General features: G+C 36.6%; 1 protein-coding gene across 1 annotated transcript; it reads right to left on the bottom strand.

The window, feature by feature from the left end:
• Positions 1–486: 486 nt before the first annotated feature.
• On the bottom strand, positions 487–12,225 carry LOC107297408 (cohesin subunit SA-2; the record flags this gene model as incomplete). The annotated part of the gene is made up of 16 exons (XM_015826776.1): positions 12,073–12,225; positions 11,645–11,723; positions 10,685–10,846; positions 9,761–9,857; positions 8,892–8,968; positions 7,759–7,963; positions 5,813–5,964; positions 5,175–5,248; positions 4,952–5,075; positions 4,325–4,423; positions 4,150–4,229; positions 3,286–3,393; positions 2,949–3,060; positions 2,099–2,216; positions 1,401–1,504; positions 487–579 (listed from the first exon to the last, which is right to left on the bottom strand). Coding segments are annotated over exons 1-16 (1,728 nt in total), but the record flags the coding sequence as incomplete, so codon positions are not given.
• Between the last annotated feature and the right edge of the window lie 6,692 nt (positions 12,226–18,917).

Below are 18,917 nucleotides of genomic sequence, written 5' to 3' on the forward strand. Positions count from 1 at the left end.
TTGACAACAGAATTAGCAAACACTGTGCAGTCATCTTTAGTTTTAGATTTGGGGAAAAAAATTAATCTGAATGCTACATTAAGGTTCATAAAGCTTAGCAAAAAGACCAGTCCCCAGGAGGAACTAAAAAAATACACTTTGGAAAACAGTCACCAATAATAATTGTATCAAAACAGGCTAATCAGTTATTTACTTTGTTATAAGACAGCTTCTTATGCAACTGTGACGTAAGTATTGTAGATAACCAGGCTGAGCCCGAGTTTGGGGTTGCATGTTCCCACAATAGACCTAAGCCCGCCCTCCATGAATTCCATTGACTCTAATCCAGCTGCCATTTGCTTTCACTATTAGTAGATCAGAGTCTTCTGCATAGGAACCATGAAATAAACTCGTCGTAGTTTTGAACTCTATTCCAGCTCCTGGTTTCTTGCGCTTGGCAAACAGGCCATCAACATAGAAACAAAAATTTTAAAAAAACACACTCACTTTTGCTAAAAGCTGAGGAAGTGCAATAGCAAAAAGCTCTGTGATCTTAGTTCTGTCATCCAACTGAGCTTTCTTCTCCTTTGCTGTAAGGACCTAGGTCAAAGAACAAGCAGCAGCAGGATCAAAGGACTGACATTACCAGGATCTGTTTGATGCAACCCCAAGATGCAATTCATTAGCAGGCAATGGGTTGTCCATGAGCTAAATCCAACTACACTTCAAGAAGGATCTATATTCTCAGAATTAAGACATTGTTCCCAACATCCTTCCAAACATGACACTCTATTATTCCAAAGAAACTGTTTCAGTCACCATTCAGAGAGAGTTGAGATTTTCACCAACATATGCTCAAGCGTGACTAAAGAAAGGGAATGCAGTAGATGGCTGAGCAGCTTTAGAATGACGGTATTGCAAATAAATTTTGTTGTACGGCTTTTTTTTAAACAGTCACCAGAATTATGCTGTGTAACATTTTTATCTAAAAATTAAAATTAAGTGCTATGACTGTATCAAGCAAACAAGCCTAGGATTTCAAGACCTTCAATGGTTCACTGTGACCCCAAAAATAGAAGATTACTGATGCTAAAAATAACATGTTTTCAATGTCTAGTGTAGGCATGCATCCTGATACCAAAGAGATGATGTTATATAGCTATTTTGAATTGCACACAGTGTTATTACAATGAACATGAAATGTTAAAAGGCTAGTGCATAATTTTCTTTTAAATTATAAGTTATTTTAATGTTTCTTTCAACAACTGTGATTCCACTGCTGATGTAATGCACCCTGGCTCAAAACCGAAATACAGTGGAGAATTATTAATAAACATTTTTCTCTGAAAAAACTCATTAAAATTAGCTGGACAATATATTAACATTATTATTCATAGCATAATTTATATATATATATATACCCGTTTTCCTGTGCCTCTTCCTACAGGAGGATGACATTCAGCTGCTTGTCTAATTGTACACAGCATTATTTCAATTAACGCACTTTCCTGTTTGTCTGTTAAAGCTGCAATTATTAAAAAGAAAATGTCATTTCTTTTAATCACGTGTTTAAGAATCACTTGAACATGCCATAAGATTTAATCACAAGAATTGTTAATGAAATGTTTTGTACCTCAAATTAAAACCTGCAAACTAGTATACCAAATTAGCTACTGTCAAGGCACCAGAACTAAAAAGAAAACAAATTGATCTAGAAGGAATACTTAAAATCTCATAAGGAAGTTTTTCCAAACCTCTTAATCAAAGTTGTCTTTGAATTTAAAGATTTAACAAAAAAAACCTGCTCTATGTTCATAGGTAATGAAACACACTGGCAATAATTAGAATTATTACTACTGTTTAATCATTTTAACTGCTCGTTTTTCCAAATAAATTAATTTTAGAGATGTATCATAGGTCATTTCTGTAAAAAATCTGAAAAATTAAATTAACCTGATCACAATTTCTAAACTTATTTATTCAAAATTTTATTTCATTTTTAGTCTGCATGAGTTGCCAGTCTTTGTTGGTTGAATTTCTTTTACTTTCTTGAAGTTAGGGACAACTTTCCTGGCAAATGCATTTTAAAACATGCTGTAAAAATAGAGTGAAGTCTTACGTTCTTCTCCATTTAGGGGTTCTTCCAACAGAAGGCTATTCATACATTCCCAGTCCTTCAAAAGGTCAGTTGCACAATCCCACATGCTGTCCACCAAGTAAGCAGCATGCTCATGTAACTGGAAAAGAGCATTTTGTGAAAAACTTCTCCAAAGCCTTAAACCATCAAGCGCTATTTAAAAAAAGCAAACACCTTCTGTAATTTAAGGGAGACAATTTTTTTACTTGTAGAAGAAAGGCACGAGCTCTGTGCTAAAAATGTTGTGTTATTTGCCTCGGGTCCATCATGTACTTCTCACTTCTTAATATTACTTTTAATCAACTAAAACTTGCTCGCTAAATTTACTAAATTTACAATTAGCTTTGCAATCCAAATTACCCTTTACTGGGTAGATCTAACTGTAGCAACCTTCTTGGAAAAATTCCAAGACAGACATTTACTATCTTTCCTCTCTCTCCCACATTCTTGCACCATTAAGATTTTCAATATTGAGCAGAGTTAGGGGGCCAATTTGGAGGTTTTTATAAACAAGCATACACAACATAAATAGAATCAGAACGACAAAGATTGCCCTGTCTTGCAACAGCATTTAAAAGGCTTCTAACTTTGGGACACTAATAAATTTACACAAAGTTCTCCTAACTACATTCAGCTACACAATAATTAAAGGAAGCTTTACTTAAAGATCTACATTAGTACAATCGTCATATGGATTAAGCAGTTTACAAAATATTGCAAAGTCATAGGCGATTCTTCCTAAGAAATGGAACTTAATTTGGCTCAACGGAAAGCCCAGACAAAACACTTCTGAAGAATACTTTGATAGAATAAGTAAGGTATGTGCACATACCTCACTTTCCAAAAAGAAAAATACTAATGTTTTGACAAGATTAGCATTTGGACCTTGCCTTCCTCTTCTTTTAAGAATTCCATCTTCCTCGGGGTCTCTGCGACTGAAAAGCCTTCCCAGAGGGAAAAAAAAAGGGGGGGGAGAGAAACATAATTGTACAGAGTTAGCTAAAAATAAAAAGTGTTCTTGACACGTAACAGACTTAGTCCTAGTTGCTCCAGAGGAAATCCCAATTCCCCATGTGGGGAACCACTAGCTTTATCCAAATGGCTCAGCGATTCAGCTCTGTCAAATTCACAACTGTAGTTCGTTTAATGGAAGGTCACTTTCTCCTTACTTTTTATAAAGGAATTCTCCTGCTGCGACAGCCACTGGACGATGAGCTGAGTAAACCAGATGGTAGACATTTTCACAGTCTTCTGCAGTCAGAACCTCTTCGCTACTCCTAAAAATGCAGTAATTATTAAAAATGCGAACAAAAAAAGGCATAGGTGGTCCTTGACTTACAACAGTTCACTTAGTGGCCGTCCAAAGTTACAACGGCACTAAAAAAAAACCTGGCTTATGACCGTTTCTCACACTTATGACCATCCCCAGGGTCACGTGATTAACATTTGGATGCTTGGCAACTGACTCATATTTATGACGGTTGCCGCGTCCTGGGGTCTTTTGATCGCCTTTTGTGACCTTCTGACAAGGGGGAAGCCAGATTCATTTAGCAACTGTGTTACTAACTTAACAACTGCAGTGATTCACTTAACCAATGTGGCGAGAAAGGTCCTAAAATGGGGCAAAACGTACTTAACAAATTTCTCAGTTAGCAACATAAATTTGGGGCTCAACCGTGGTCGTAAATTGAGGACTCTCTGCACTTAAAGTACTACTGGAATAAAATAGAGGTGGTTACTTTTAACGGTAGATTACCCGAATTCTAAATATTCAATTTAAAGCAAGGTTGTTTGTCTTGGGGCTATACTGAAGAGAAACTTGAAGATGGATCTCTGGGAATCTCACAACTTAGTGTCCGTGAACTTTTGGCAGCATAGACAACACAAAATCACGCATGCAATTTTATCTCACTGAAACATGACACCCTAAAAAGAATTTTCTGTCTACAAAGGGTTGAGAAACTGCATTTATACAAAGGGACAAATTAATACCACCAGTATCTATTATTTGAAATAGGATTTGAAACACTTACTGTAAAACAAGAGTAAGTAGTTTTATTGCTTGTACCGCAACATCGTATTCTTTGTCAAGAGTCATAGACACAATTCTGTCCTAATAGGAAGAATATTCAGTTTGTAACATTAAAACTGTTACAATGGAGAGCATGGGATATTTCTTTCAAAGGAAAAGAGAGAATGAACACTAACCTTGAACCGGCTGGTGAAGAGTTCCAATTTTGAATTCAGCTCTTTATTGTAGTAAAGCCCTTGCAAAGCTGTAAGACATTTGAGTCTCACTTCCCCTTGCTAAAAAAACAATAATAATCAGGAAATAAATAGCAGTTCTCAAGTTTTCATTTTTCAACACGGGACAATATGTTAATTAGTTTTTAGAGCTCCACGTTTTTATTGTGGTTTCTATTACTGGGGCCATTTGTTAAATACAGAATTACAAGGGGAAATTAATTTCTTATAAATGAAACAAACTGCATCAAGCTGAGAAAGTTTACAGTTCCAACAGCAACACTTTCAACTCAGCCTTGAAGCAGACTGAAAACCAAGGCACTAAAGATCTGTTGTTTGAAAAATGGTTTTATTAGGTCCTAACTGGGAGATAAATCCAACATTATGATTTTATCAGATACACCGTTGCTGCTGTCAGACCATTTGGATACTAAACTCTTGATATGTAAAATTGAGTTATTTCTTGCTTAAAAGTAATCATTACAATAACTGATTACTTTTAAGTGAGAAATAACTCAATTACAAGGTGGGCTAAGAAAAAGGGAATTGTCTATTTTTGTGCCTTATTTTCTCTAGGATCCAACACCCTACCTTGTCGTGCATTGTCCACCCCACATATTTTAAATAGCTGTCATTGAGAAAGGCATCACTATACATCTTCATCCAAATTCCAATTTCTTCAATACATATTGCTCTAATCTCAGCAATTGCATCCCTGGGGGAAAAAAGGATAATACGTAAAGAAAATGAAGAGTGTGGTGTAAAAAAAAACAACCCAGAATTTAGACTGAATACACACAGCAACTGGACTCACCTGTACCTATGAACAAATACACCCTTAAAAATCGCATTCATCATGTTTTCTATTTCATCCTGATTTTCTTGAAGCTGAAAAACACAGGAACTGCCAAATGAACGTGCTGCAGTTTTACAGTTACATATTTAGGCAATAAAACAATACAAAATTAATAATTATTTGAAAGGTTAGATCACAGGTACATGGCTGGCTCTGGAATTCTGGGAGCTGAAGTCTACCTTGTCCTTTTAAAAAGGCCATAGTTGCCCACCAGAAGAACCGATTCCTGGCTTCCATTTGACTTCCCAAGTATGCTAATTTACCTCTTTCTAAGGGTCAGGCAGAGAAAATAAAAGTTGGAAAGAAATGTTGTGCTTTAATTGAATCTCAGAGATTCACTCCTTCCTCTCACTTGGGGTTAAGTCTTTGGGGCAACAGATTTCTACATGTTTGCCTTAACAGCAAAGAGATGACTATGTGTATTTCACAGGCATCAAATGACAGCACAATTCTTTTTTCAATTGAAAAGTTCAGGAAGGTTTTTCATGAAATTTTACTTCAAACTTTTTTTTTTGGGGGGGGGGGGAGATACAAATATTCCCCATAGTTCCCTCTTTGTCATGTAACCATTAAAACTAGTGGGCAAAGGTTCTAACCTCCTTCCTTTTCTGCAGTAAGAGTTCCAGTCTATCGTTAGCTCGTTTTCCAATTATTTTATTTCGTTCCGTCTCGTACTGTCGTTGTGTATTGTCCATATTAATGCTCAAATTTAATGCCACGTTCACTAATGCGGTCATTAGCTTCATAGCTGTAAAGGGCCAAGAGAGAACAAAAATCAGTCATAATGTAGAATAACATAATCGACAAGCCTGAACAATGATATTGATACAAAAATGCCTTACTACACTAGACGCAAATGCAGGGGGGGGGGGGGGAATGGCAGGAGAGAGTATTAAATTATGCTGTCTTTGAGTTTCAAAAGGAAAAATGGCGTATAAATAAATTTTACTAAGGTTTTGAATGATTCATTTCAGGATTAGGAATCTATTTTATACAAAGGCAATATTCATTAACTGAATGGTTCAGCTACCTGTAGTGAAGAGATAGGTAAGAGACTAATCACAATGAAAACTGAGAAGGAACACAAAATTCATGCAACACTTTTCAAGTTTTATCACAGGGCAATAATTAAAATTCACATGCGCCATCTGATTTTGTTTATTTACATTATTTACATTTTTATCTATCTACCTACTGACTACTTAGGATCTTTTGAAAAAACACATGAAAGTGAATGTAATTACGTTGCTCACTTACAAAAGGGCTTACATAACTCTTTTCGTATAAGAAGGAACGTAACAACTGTTACAGGGCCAGTTATTCTAGTGTGATGTGCTGAACTTTGAAAAAGGGGCTGGAAAGCACCCCCAGGAAACCACCTCTCACTCATTTAATGGCTGTTTTATTATTTCTGCTCTTTGAAGATAGTTATCAAGCTGCTGCCTGAAAAACTGGATGGTTTATTTCTCCCGCTCCAAAATAGACTCATATCAGACTTCCAATGGCGGTCTGATGGTTCATATTTTTCTGGAAAAATGTTTCTTTCTAGAGCAGGAAGTAATTTCTAGTATTTTCACACAGAGGAAATCAGGGCACGCCTGAGGTTAACTGTCCATTCCGCAAGCCTATTATGAAGCAAATTTAAGTTGCTGAATTTGGGAAGCCTGACTTCGTATTTCCAGAGATTAAAAACTGTTGATGGAGGCTTCGCTTGGGCTAAAAGTCAACTATAACATCCTTGAACTACTAAAATAATTATTCTTCTGTCACTGTAGACTGATAGCTTTTTACCCATTGAAGGGATACTGGGGTGGGTCCTTGGTAAGTTTCACTAGGAAAAGCATTTTATTTTGTTAAATTTATATTTCAAAGAAATAGAGCAGCACCTTTCAAACACTTTGCACACCAAGAGCAGTTAGAGGAGGTGTCTTAAGCTCAGCCTGTTGGCCAGTTCCTTAATTTTTAACTTTAAAACTACCTGAGTTTATCCCTGCTTACAGGAAATGGAAGGAAAGGATATATGTAGAAACCTAGGCCAAAATAAATAAATAAATAAATAAAAATCATTTCCAAGTTTCTCTTAGACTCCTAGACCCCAAGGGGGAGGGCCTTCTCTGTGGGAGCTCCCACCCTCTGGAATGAGCTGCCCCCAGAGATCAGGGTGATCCCTGATCTCCCTTCCTTCCGCCGCGCCCTCAAGACATGGCTGTTCCAACAAGCGGGACTGGCCTAGGATAATTTTTAAGAGGGTTTTTTAGAGGGGTTTTTAATTACTTTTTAATTAGACAATTTAAATATTTCATTTTAATTAATTTTAACTTGTGATTGTTAGTGGTGTTTTTAATTGATTGTCAGCCGCCCTGAGTCCGCAAGGAGAAGGGCGGGATATAAATTCAAATAATAAATAAATAAATAAATAAATAAATAGACCTAAATCTTTTTAAATAAAAACATTTCAGAAAATTTAGAAGAAACTTAACAGTTGGGATTATCTTTCAACTTTTTTTTTTTTTTTTTTAAATCAAGCTGATGAATGTTTTACCTGCCAGTGTGCTAGTATGTCGAAATGCCCTGACTTGAGAGTCTGATAGTCCTGTAAGTAGTGAAATCACCGTATCCATCATGTACTCGTCATATATGATGCTATACTGACACTGCCGGACCAAGACTCCAATGAACTCACAAAAACTTGATTTAAATTTCTTCCACTGAGGACCAGCCATGGTGAGCGGATAATCCCCACTGTCCTAGAATACAGAATGTGTCAATTGCACAAAAAGTAATGCATTGTATCTTGCTAGTTACGAGATGAAAATGTCCTGATGAACCAAGAGAGATTTTATTCATCTTCCACACAGATCAGTGTCTCACAACAGACAAGATTTGTATTTTAATTGCAATTTGTTTTTCCCCAAATATTATTTTATTCTTTTGTTCGCAGACCAAAGAAAACCAGAAAATAATTTTTAAAAAGTTAACGTAAGAAAGGTAACTATATATAGGAAGTTAATGGTCGCATAGCGACCGCCCCCAGGGTAATATGGTCACATTTTGGGCGCTTGGCAAACTGCCTGCATTTGTGGCTGTTTGCAGTGTCCCTGGGTCACGTAACTGTGGTTTACAATGTTTTCTGCCGGAAACCAGCATTTACATAAAATGCCCACTGCTGACAAAGGATTTGCTTAATGACTACACTGTTTAACAACAACAGTGGTTCACTGAACAGCTGCCACAAAAAAAGCATAAAATTGGGTGAAATCACATGGTGACCCTTGTAGTGGCCAGAGTGACTTATAACCATAATTCTGGGCTCAAATATGGTCATCAGATGCGAACTACCTGTATTCAAAATTTTCCAATGATTTTTCATATACACCCTGTTAATAACTATTCTGAAAAGGGAAGTGCTAAATTGAAAAGATACTGAAGCGAGTTGAAACACTGATTTGTCACTGTCACCAATGAACTGAGATTTCTTCTGCCCTCCAGAGTTAATTCTTCACTCCCACAAATCCATTTTAAAAAAACGTTGCAGAAACAAACACGCAAGGACACATACATTTTCAACTGAAAGAACTGCAGTGAGCACTTCAGAAACGTCTTAGTAAAAGGGATTTTAGGAACATATATGGCGATCAGTTTTTGAAGATATAAATTTAAACGTGTCCATTTTACCTCGTCAAATTCTTCAGTCATTTTTCGAATTATTTCCGAATTTTGCATATGGCGAAACATTTCTGCTGTTACAACCCCTGCAAATTACAGAATGGGAATAGTATGAAATCTCAAACTTCAAAGTATAAAAAAAATGCTGCTTAGGCAATAATACTATCAAACAAAACGTGTCGTTTTTCTGAGTGAAATGTTTAAAATATATGGATGTACACAACCGTAATCTGATAAATCTACATGTGAAAATCTTTTTAAAGTGACATACTTTTTTTTTAACAGATATCATGCATCAGCAGGCTCACAGTCTTTGGAAAGCCAGAATACAATTATAAATGTGGGGGGGGAAAAAAACTCCCAACAGACCGCCTCCTGCCACAGATTACCCCCCACCGACCTGTACGCTCTCACAGAGTGGGTCTCCTCAGGGTACCGTCGGCCAGACAGTGCCGGCTGGCGACCCCAAGGGGGAGGGCCTTCTCTGTGGGAGCTCCCACCCTCTGGAANGTTCCAGCAAGCGGGACTGGCCTAGGGGATTTTATAGGGGTTTTAATTACTTTTAAATTTGACATTCTCAAATATTTCATTTTAATCAAATTTTAACTAGGTGTAATATGTTAGCTTTTTATCATTTGTCAGCCGCCCTGAGTCCGAAAGGAGAAGGGCGGGATATAAATACAATTAATAAATAAATAAATAATAAATAAATAAATATATTCAAGTAGTCAAAAAAGTGGGGAATGAGAGATTATAAATGAATTGCAAAAAGTACTATCTGTGATGGGAAGTCCTAATTGTAATGGGATATAGAAGGGATGTGAAGATTTTTATGAAATTAATATGGAATAAAACTCACCCCCAAATAGAAATCTTACCTTTGCAACCTGAGCACTGAATAAAGAAGTTGATGAGATCAAGGAGGGCTATATCTCTATCATGTTTGTAGGACTCTATCCAATCATCCACCACAGACTAAGATAACAAACCAACATTTAAGTTAGGGATGCTTATTGTTACTATCCATATTCAAACACCTACACAATCACCACCCCCAAACTCTTCTTTTATACCCCGAGGTTTCTACGGTTGTCCCACTTCTCCAATACATTGTTTTCAGAAACCAAAAGCGGCATATTAGTTTTTCCAAAGGAGGATGATAAACTTAAGCCAAAGTTAGTCAAAGCTTACATATCTAAATCCTCATGTCTCCCTAAGATTGATTTGTGACCTACTTTAATTTGTAACAGGGTTAAAAGTTAAAACTGAGAGTTTCAAAATCAGAAACTAAAATAAAATGCATGTATTGGATGAAATTTCAATCTGTCCTGCAACTGTTTACAGTAGTGTAATTACAAGGTGGATCTTCTTTTCAAATCAAATCAAACCAAAAAATAAATAAATAATTTTTTATTATGGTCATAGACCAGCAATATCCACTTTTCTTCTAGATGGAAGCTATATTTTAATTTTTTTTTAAAAAAAAAAAAAACCTAGACATTTTAAAATAAAGCTGGAGCCCAAGTCTCAAACAACGGTGTGACACCCAAGTAAATAGACATACAAGTGCTTATCATTAAAATCTATGGAAGAGTCAAAGGTCTACTCCTTCACAAAAGAATGATTGCAGCAGCAATCTGTAGAAACTCTGCTGAGTATTAAAACTCTGTTGAACAAGCAAACTTCAAATCATTGTTTCGATATTTGCTAAGAAATCTGGAATTGGAAGGACATTTTAAGCTGGAATTGACCTGAATCTGAAATGGATTCAAAACAACAAAGCCTTTAATAAGTAGAGTTACCTGCATAGCACTCTTGCCCATTTTAACCACTTCAAACAACATCATGTTTTCCACACCATTCTGCTGATGATGCCCATTCATTCGATTTAGACCCCCAGCTTTTCCTCCTCCATTTCCAACTTTTGCTTTCTCTCCTGCAGCCTTTTTCCCCTTTTTGCAGGTCTGTATGAATGACAAGCCCAGGTTATTTATTCCTTAGCAAATTAAAGGGTAAACAATAGAACGTGCATTTTTACTTGAATAAATGAATATGCTAAGGGAGTTTTGCTTGTTTATCTTTTTGTTAACTTTTCATTGTCACACTCGCAACGGGATGAGATCCCCAAACTTGCCCCAGTTCCTGCCCAGCTAGCAGTCTGAAAGCATGCAAAGTGCAAGCTGATTAATAGGTACGACTTTGATGGGAAGGGTGCTGAAGCAGGAGGCGTGAGCTTAAATGGACTCCAGAAGATGGTAAAGGACAGGAAGGCCTGGAGGAACGTTGTCCATGGGGTCGTGATGGATCGGACACGGCTTCGCAACTAACAACAACAACATGCTGGCCCTATGACCACAGAAATGGTCTTTGGATACCACTGGCTTCCTCAGCCAAGAAATGATGATGAGCACTGTGCCTTAGAGTCAGACACAACTGATAGGGAAACCTTTACTTTTTTTTACCTACGGTCAGGCAACCCACTCATTGAAATGAAAATTTTATAAACACAATAAACATAAGGGGAGAACATGGATCCATGTGTTGCCAGCTTTTTTAGTCAAGTTTTTGGAAACCCCGTGGAACGGTTTCCAATGTGTAAAAGGGTTTTATGACATTCACCCTTCTTGCACCAAATCCATTTGCGTAATGTCACGGAAGCACTGTAGTTTCAGATAACAAAATCAGTTAAATTTTATTTATAAAAGACTTCACTGTTACTCTTACAGCTCCATACACAGACTGAGAATGCGAGATGTACACACCTTTCCTTTTCCTGGTTTCTGATTTTTTCCTTCTATATCTTCAAAGTCAGTATCTGAAGAAAAATGTGTTTCAGATTCCCTGGAAAGACATATTTTACATATTTATTTCACTTAAAATGTTTTTATCGCTTTGATGCAATATAATATACTCCGGACACGCTACATTCACTTAAATGAGTTTTTCAATACTGCATGCCTAGGAAAGTATAGGAATTTTCTAAAAATATTCAGTCACGGCTCAAGTGAAATGAGGAAATTCAACTTAGCAAGTTGCCAAAATTCACTCGTAAATGAAGGAATTATAGGAGATAATTTAAACCACAAACTAAAGAAACTATGTTTTTCCCTACATCTACTCTTTACAAAAAAAAGCAAAATGAAAATATTTTGTGACTGTTATTTGATGTCAATAATTTCAAGTTACTTACTGAATTAGAGCAAAATTAGTTGTTGGTTCTTGAGCTGCTATCATTTCTTTATCATCTTCTGGGGTACTATTGTATTAGAAATACATTCAAAAAATAATTGTTGAGAATAGCCGTACTTGCTTGTCACTTTCTTCTATTATTGTAGCAGTAGTCTATACCTGTCAAAAACAAAGTAACAATTAATGGAAGTTGTCCAATTTCCTGTGATTTGTTGCTTTGTTAATAATGCAACAATGTTTCCCCCTAACTTTTTTTAAAAAACTTTCTCTGGGTTTAATGACTATCCCAACTGTCTGAGTTTTCTATCTAAAGAAATGCTCCAAATTTTTGAAATATGTCACGGGTACATTACTAGAAAAGTACTTCAATCATCACTTAATTATTTTAGTCATCCTTTTTGGAATCTTTTCTGAAGCTGCGTGGTAATTGTTGAAGGCTGGGTGACCCACAATTGTATATACAGAATTCCAGAGGCAGTCACTTTGCACATGTACATAAAAGCATCACAATACCGTTTCATTATATAAGTATTTCTGACCAAAATAACGCAAGTGGTTTTATTTCCTTTAAAAACAATCGTTTCTATCTTCATTTCCCCCCCCTCACTTCTCAGATAGCAAGCTGTCATCACCACCAGTAGCCTTCAGAGTGTTTAATTTGTGCAAAACTGAATCACATACACTTAAGGCTGCGATACTATCACGTGACCATGAGACACTGCAACCTCACAACTAGTGCTCATTCATCCTTGTTGTAAGTTTATATTTATATCCCGCCCTGAGTCCGCAAGGAGAAGGGCGGGATATAAATATAAGCAATAAATAAATAAATAAATAAGTTAATGGCCGTGGAATGCGTGGTCGTTAAATGAGGACCACCTGTACCAGGACACTTAATCATTTCCCCTTCACTGGTAATAGAGATGCTGTACTTTGAATACCTGGACTAAGCAGGTTACAGCTGTTGACCTAAACGGTCCCTTCCAATTGTATAATAATGTGAGGACACTATTGAGAAACATGTGTTTCTCAGGAGGAAACACAGCAAACCAAGTAGATTGCCAAGAAATGCATCAAAGATTATGTTCTGTCTGCAATGATTCAACGTGCAAAAGCTGTCCTGAATCAAATCTCAACATAATGTCAGACAGGTTTTAAAAGTTCCGATTTCCACGTAAAACATTTCCCCCCCTCCCCAGATAAAGATGACCTTCAAATTGCATAAACCTCTGAATGACCATTTATTAAACAAACTCTTAAAACTCCCATACACCTATCTTTAAATATACATGATCAACTTTAATCCCGATCAAGGGAAACTAAAACCTAGATTTTTCATTTTTTTTGGGCTAAAGTTTGAGAATTGCTCGGAGGTGAGACAAGCTGCATTTCAAACTGCCACTAAGGGATGCTCAAACATAATCGGCTTATTTTTAAAAAAAGAAAAGAAAAGAAAATGTATCATGCTGAAAGATCACTTGGTGGAGCTGTAATCCAAAACTCAGCGAGACAGGTCACCCAGAGGTTGATCAAGCCACTTCTTGACAGGAAATACCGCCAAGCCAACAGAGAACTACATTATAGTAGACGTGTGTTTGGCAATTGTCTAAATAACATTTCTCAAATACGCAACGCCTCAACTGAACCGACTGGAATTTTCAGTAACGTACCTATCTATTCCTGCCCAAAAGCCACTTTAAAAATAAACGTGGGGATGAGAGGATTATTTGCTTGGGACAGAGTTTGCATATAAAATAAAATAAAATTTAAAAAAATCAATAGTTTGCATTTGTATATTGGTGAAGCCAATTCATTTATCTAAATCTTCAATGTAGTTAATTTAAAAAAAAAAAATAACAGAATGGAAATACGGCATTAAGTTTGCAAGGCACTGCTCCGCTTTTCTCAATTTTGTGGAGGAGAGTTTCAAACGATCCCTCTCAAGATTGAAAACATTTAAACATTTGTATTTTAATAATACAAACAGTACATTTGCACGAATTGAACACTGAGACAACTGAAACTCTTGGTGTCAAGCAGTTGCCCTGTGAATAATTCGAGACCATCACTGGGAATATAGGGATGCTTGAGGTGGCTTCTTCACTGCATGTTGCTAAACTCCAAGGCCAGGGAGCATGGCCAGGGAGGGAATACAGAGAAATGTGTTTATTATGGCTTAATCACAACACAGTGGTCAGAATATTTTATGACTACAACTTATCACTTCTTTCAGCTGTATGTGTACACTACTGAAGAAAACTGGTTTTTTTTCACTAACTGCCTGTTTATGTACATTGCTCAGGACATCTCAGTTCACCTCAATCCCCAGGCTATGGACTGGCAAGCGGGCCACGGCTTGCCAGAAACAGGGCCACGCAAACAACCAAAGCCCCATCTATGGGCAGCATGCAAAACCACACCCACACCTGGACTGCTGAAAAATTTCTCTCCATGGAACTGGTCCCTGGTACCCAAAAGGTCGGGGAGAGGGGTGTTGCTGCACTAAGGATATCCCTATGCTCCAAGGTGGATAATTACCAGAAGGATTTCACGAATGTACACATATAGCTCTGCCATCTACTGACTAAATCGAAGCTCGTCACATAATATTCTCACAAACTGCTTTTCTTATCCAAACTATTCATGATTAACCTTAAGTAGCTCTCGCAGGCTAGGACTGAACCTTCCTTTCTGATGTTCCCTTGCGTGGAATTCCACTTACATTCCGCCTGAAACTTGTGGTCGTGTATAGCAAGGGCGCTGTTAAAAACAAGGATGTGTTGTGGGTTAGCTATGGATAACACTAATAATACTACACGATGATTAATGTTGTCGACAATCAAAGGGCCGGAAGTTGGAAGTTCACGTGGGAGTTATTTACACAAAGTAGCTGATTGGGATGCTCCATGCTTTACTCACAAGGCAGCTTACAGTAGTTCTGCCCTCTCTTCTACTACCGTGGGGAGGAGACACTTAACAAGATGCAATTTCCATTTTATCCAATTATCTACGAGATTCCTTAGCATGATCTCACCATGTTGAAGGGGAAAGAATCCTAAACAAGTCAGAACCCAAGCAGGGTTTTTTTTTATTATTTATTTTTTTTTTACAACTGATGTTTGTTGTCTCAGGATCCAAAGGTATTAGGATTTTGAAGAAGCAGGCTATAATTTAACAAAGCTAAGTTAAGGCAAGTTTTTGAAACTCTACCATTTTATTGTGAACGGCATCTAGTTTCAGACCGTAATCATACAATTGTGAACAAAAGTTAACTGAAAAGTATTTGGGGATTGTAATTGTCATGTCTTGCTTCACATTTTATATTAACTGAAGAGTGCGAAGGACAGATTATATGTAAGTAAAATAATTTTATTTCATAATCAGGTTTTGGAAAAATTGGGAAAATTATACGTTGCTTTATACAGGCAACACACAGTCCAGATTTCACAATAATATCTTAAACAATTGCTGAGATACACAGATTACATAGTGCAAATGAATAGCCTTTCTTTGAATCTACAAAATACACTTTTTGTAAGCACATTCCCCAGCAACATAACATAACTGATGTGCCTTTCTTCTGTGATTGTGCAGATTCTCCCACTTTGATACTCTAAAAACACAACCCCTATTTCTAGAAAGTATTCTTCCCAGGCTGGAAAAGGTTACCATAATGCCACCATTACTAAGAAAGATGTCCTTTGGAATGTGTGCTTGTGAGCAAATGAGAAGGCCAAAGGAAAGCAAATGGGTTTGAGAAAATGATTCTCTTTGATTAGAGAAGTTTCCTCTTAGATGTTTTATAGGTCTGTTATCTCACCAAAGAGGAACGAAAAATATGCAGGTTAATAAATGTCAAGTGATTTTATAGCAAATTAATTGCAACTAGTTTTGTTGCTGATTCCTGGAAGAAAACCAGTCATAACTTGAATCCACTCTTGAGTGTGACAAAACAGCCCAAATATTCCAAAAGGCTGTCAACACTGTTTTGTTTAGATAGTCTTCTCAGTTATAATCTGTGAAGTTTGTTTTTTATAGTGATACTAAGCAGCCGTTTAATTTTTTTATAGTTTTTTGATGCTTTGAATTATGATTTGTGGTGACTGTTATGTGTGTATATACATACATACACATACGTACATACATATATATATGTGTGTGTGTGTGCGCGTGTGTGTATATATGTATATATGTATATATATTATACACACATGTGGTATATAAAATTAATTCTCATACATAGGTGGTATGTAAATAAATGTAATAAATAATAAATACTTGTCTGGAGAAAAGGAATGCCAACATCTGAGCAGACTGTGTTTTTACTACCAAATAAAGTGATCAAATGTTTTATAGATTTAAATCCTATCCTTACTTATTTTTGTCTAAGATTGCACTGCAATTTAAATTAATATTCTTTAGGTTTATAGAATAGACTAGAATAACAGAGTTGGAAGGGACCTTGGAGGTCTTCTAGTCCAACCCACTGCTCAAGCAGGAAACCCTACAACATTTCAGATAAATGGTTGTCCAATCTCTTCTGAAAAACTTCCAGGGTTGGAGCATTCACAACTTCTGGAGGCAAGTTGTTCCACTGATCAATTGTTCTAATTGTCAGGAATGTGAAATTTATTATGTGGAATTTATTAACCATATGCACATCACCGAATACTAAAAAATTACACACTAAGATTAATGAGGGACATGATTTATCTGCTCAACAGATTTTCAATTTTCCAGGACAAAATTTAGGCTGACAAATCCATACTTCTCAAGTTGCTCATTGTGTGATTGTTTAAAAATGGTATTAACTTGATTACTTTCCATTTTTGAAAGATTTTCTTGAACAGTTGCTTGTTTTATTATAAAGATAACATTTCACATTTGGACTTGGATCCAGGACAGGCAAGTTCAAGATTTTTTTTAATTACACACTCATTAAATGTCTACCCCACTGTGGGTGGACGACTGGGGGATAATAATGTCTTGTTCTTATAACTGCACTAACACAAAAGTTTTGGAATGCCGTGAATTTTATATACTACCCCTATATTCCAGGAAGAAAAGGCAATATTTTAGTGCAAGTGACAAAATGAAATTTAGCACTATGTATATTTTAATTATTAACTTGAATCATACAAAGGTAATGATTAACACTTAATGATCAAACAGGATTTAAAACAAAATTGTATGAACATTCACTTTACGTTAATTCTGAAGCTCATCAAAACAGCCAATCTTTCCACTCTAATATCTGAATTTCATAATCAACTTAATTTCAATTAAATATCTATAATTTCAACATCCATTGATCTTATCGACAATTATCTACTGGTCTTTTGTACACCACCTTCCCAAACTTTCTGTTTAGCAAGATGCACATATTGCAAGAAATTTAGAAGTGATTTACTACAAGACGGTATTCTCCCTGGTACACATTTAGGCAGCCCAATTTTTTTCAGGCTTCCATAGAAGCCGAAAAAGATGTATGTTTCTTTAAAGAAATCCAACCATTAAAGTTACTGCAACTTTTAAAGCAATACCATTGCTTTTTCAGACAGCGCAGAACCTGAAAAATGTTGGGTAGAAACAAACAGAATCAAGGAAGGATTATTTTGAGTTCTTCCTACTATCCATTTCCCCAAGACTAAGTTGTTTCTCCTCTCTTAATGGCTCCTGCATCCCTTCATCAAGGTATTTCTGTATTTCCTGTACAATAGCGCTTAGACTTATATTCTACTTCACAATGTTTTACAGCCCTCTCTAAGCCTCTTGCCTCCAACAATCTGGGTCCTCATTTTACCGACCTCGGAAGGCTGAGTCAACCTCGAGCCCGTCAGCATCGGACTCCAGACTGTGGGCAGAATTAGCCTGCAATACTGCACTCTAACCATTGCACCAGCATGGCTCATACAGGAATAGAACCATCACATTATTCTACCCTTTAGTAATACCTGTAAGTAAAAGTTGATATGGTAGGAGAATCACCATTATATCAGAACCCAAGATTTAACCTCCGTCTTGTTATGTATCAGGATCAAGCCCAGAATGGCTCCAAATTTGTTATAATCATGACAATGTTCTGTGGTTGTAATAGACAATGATTAGCTTGCTTTTCTTGATTCATTTCAACTTTTATGGACAGGTTTGTTCCTTGAATCAGGCCCTCCAAATATTTTGAACTGCAATCGTTCCCGGCCACGACAGAGAATGTCCAACGGCAATTCGAACAGTAATCCAAAATGTCAGAAGGCCATCAAGCTATCTATCCCTATTCTAACTGGAGCATATGCAAGTAGAGAAAGCATAGGATGGCACCATCATTTTTAAAGCAAGTCAGGCCACACCTTCATCTAATTCAGTAGTGTCAACTTTGGCTACAGCTTTCTTGACTTTGGAACAGGAGTCTTTGTGGTGAGGTTTATAACTGAACCTTGGAGTATCAGCCTGCAAAGTACATGTCCTGTCACTGTTTCTGATAAATGGATGCATAAAGCCAACTTATATAGAATGAAACCACCGACCCATGTTATTTTTCACCAGAAATGGATTTCTAGAATAATTAATGCCGGTTTTTCAACGGTTTACCTACAGCTGTCAAGGGCTGATCTTAGGAACATTTGTCCAAAGCATTTCTGCTGAATTATGGCCCTGCCTCATGTTGCCACCTACGAGTTTCTGCCTCATGCAGTCTTGCCTTACTCCATGGACCATTAATAAGCGATTAATTGCTTCTAGCCACGGCAGCTGTATACTGTTGAACTAAATAGGTGTTTGGATTGTATAACACTGTTCTCTGAAGAATTAAGAACATGAAACATAATTTCATTGAATGCTGAAAAAAGA

Source organism: Protobothrops mucrosquamatus, unplaced genomic scaffold, assembly GCF_001527695.2.
Source record: "Protobothrops mucrosquamatus isolate PMUCROS unplaced genomic scaffold, P.Mucros_1.0 scaffold3296, whole genome shotgun sequence".
Lineage (NCBI taxonomy): Eukaryota > Metazoa > Chordata > Lepidosauria > Squamata > Viperidae > Protobothrops > Protobothrops mucrosquamatus.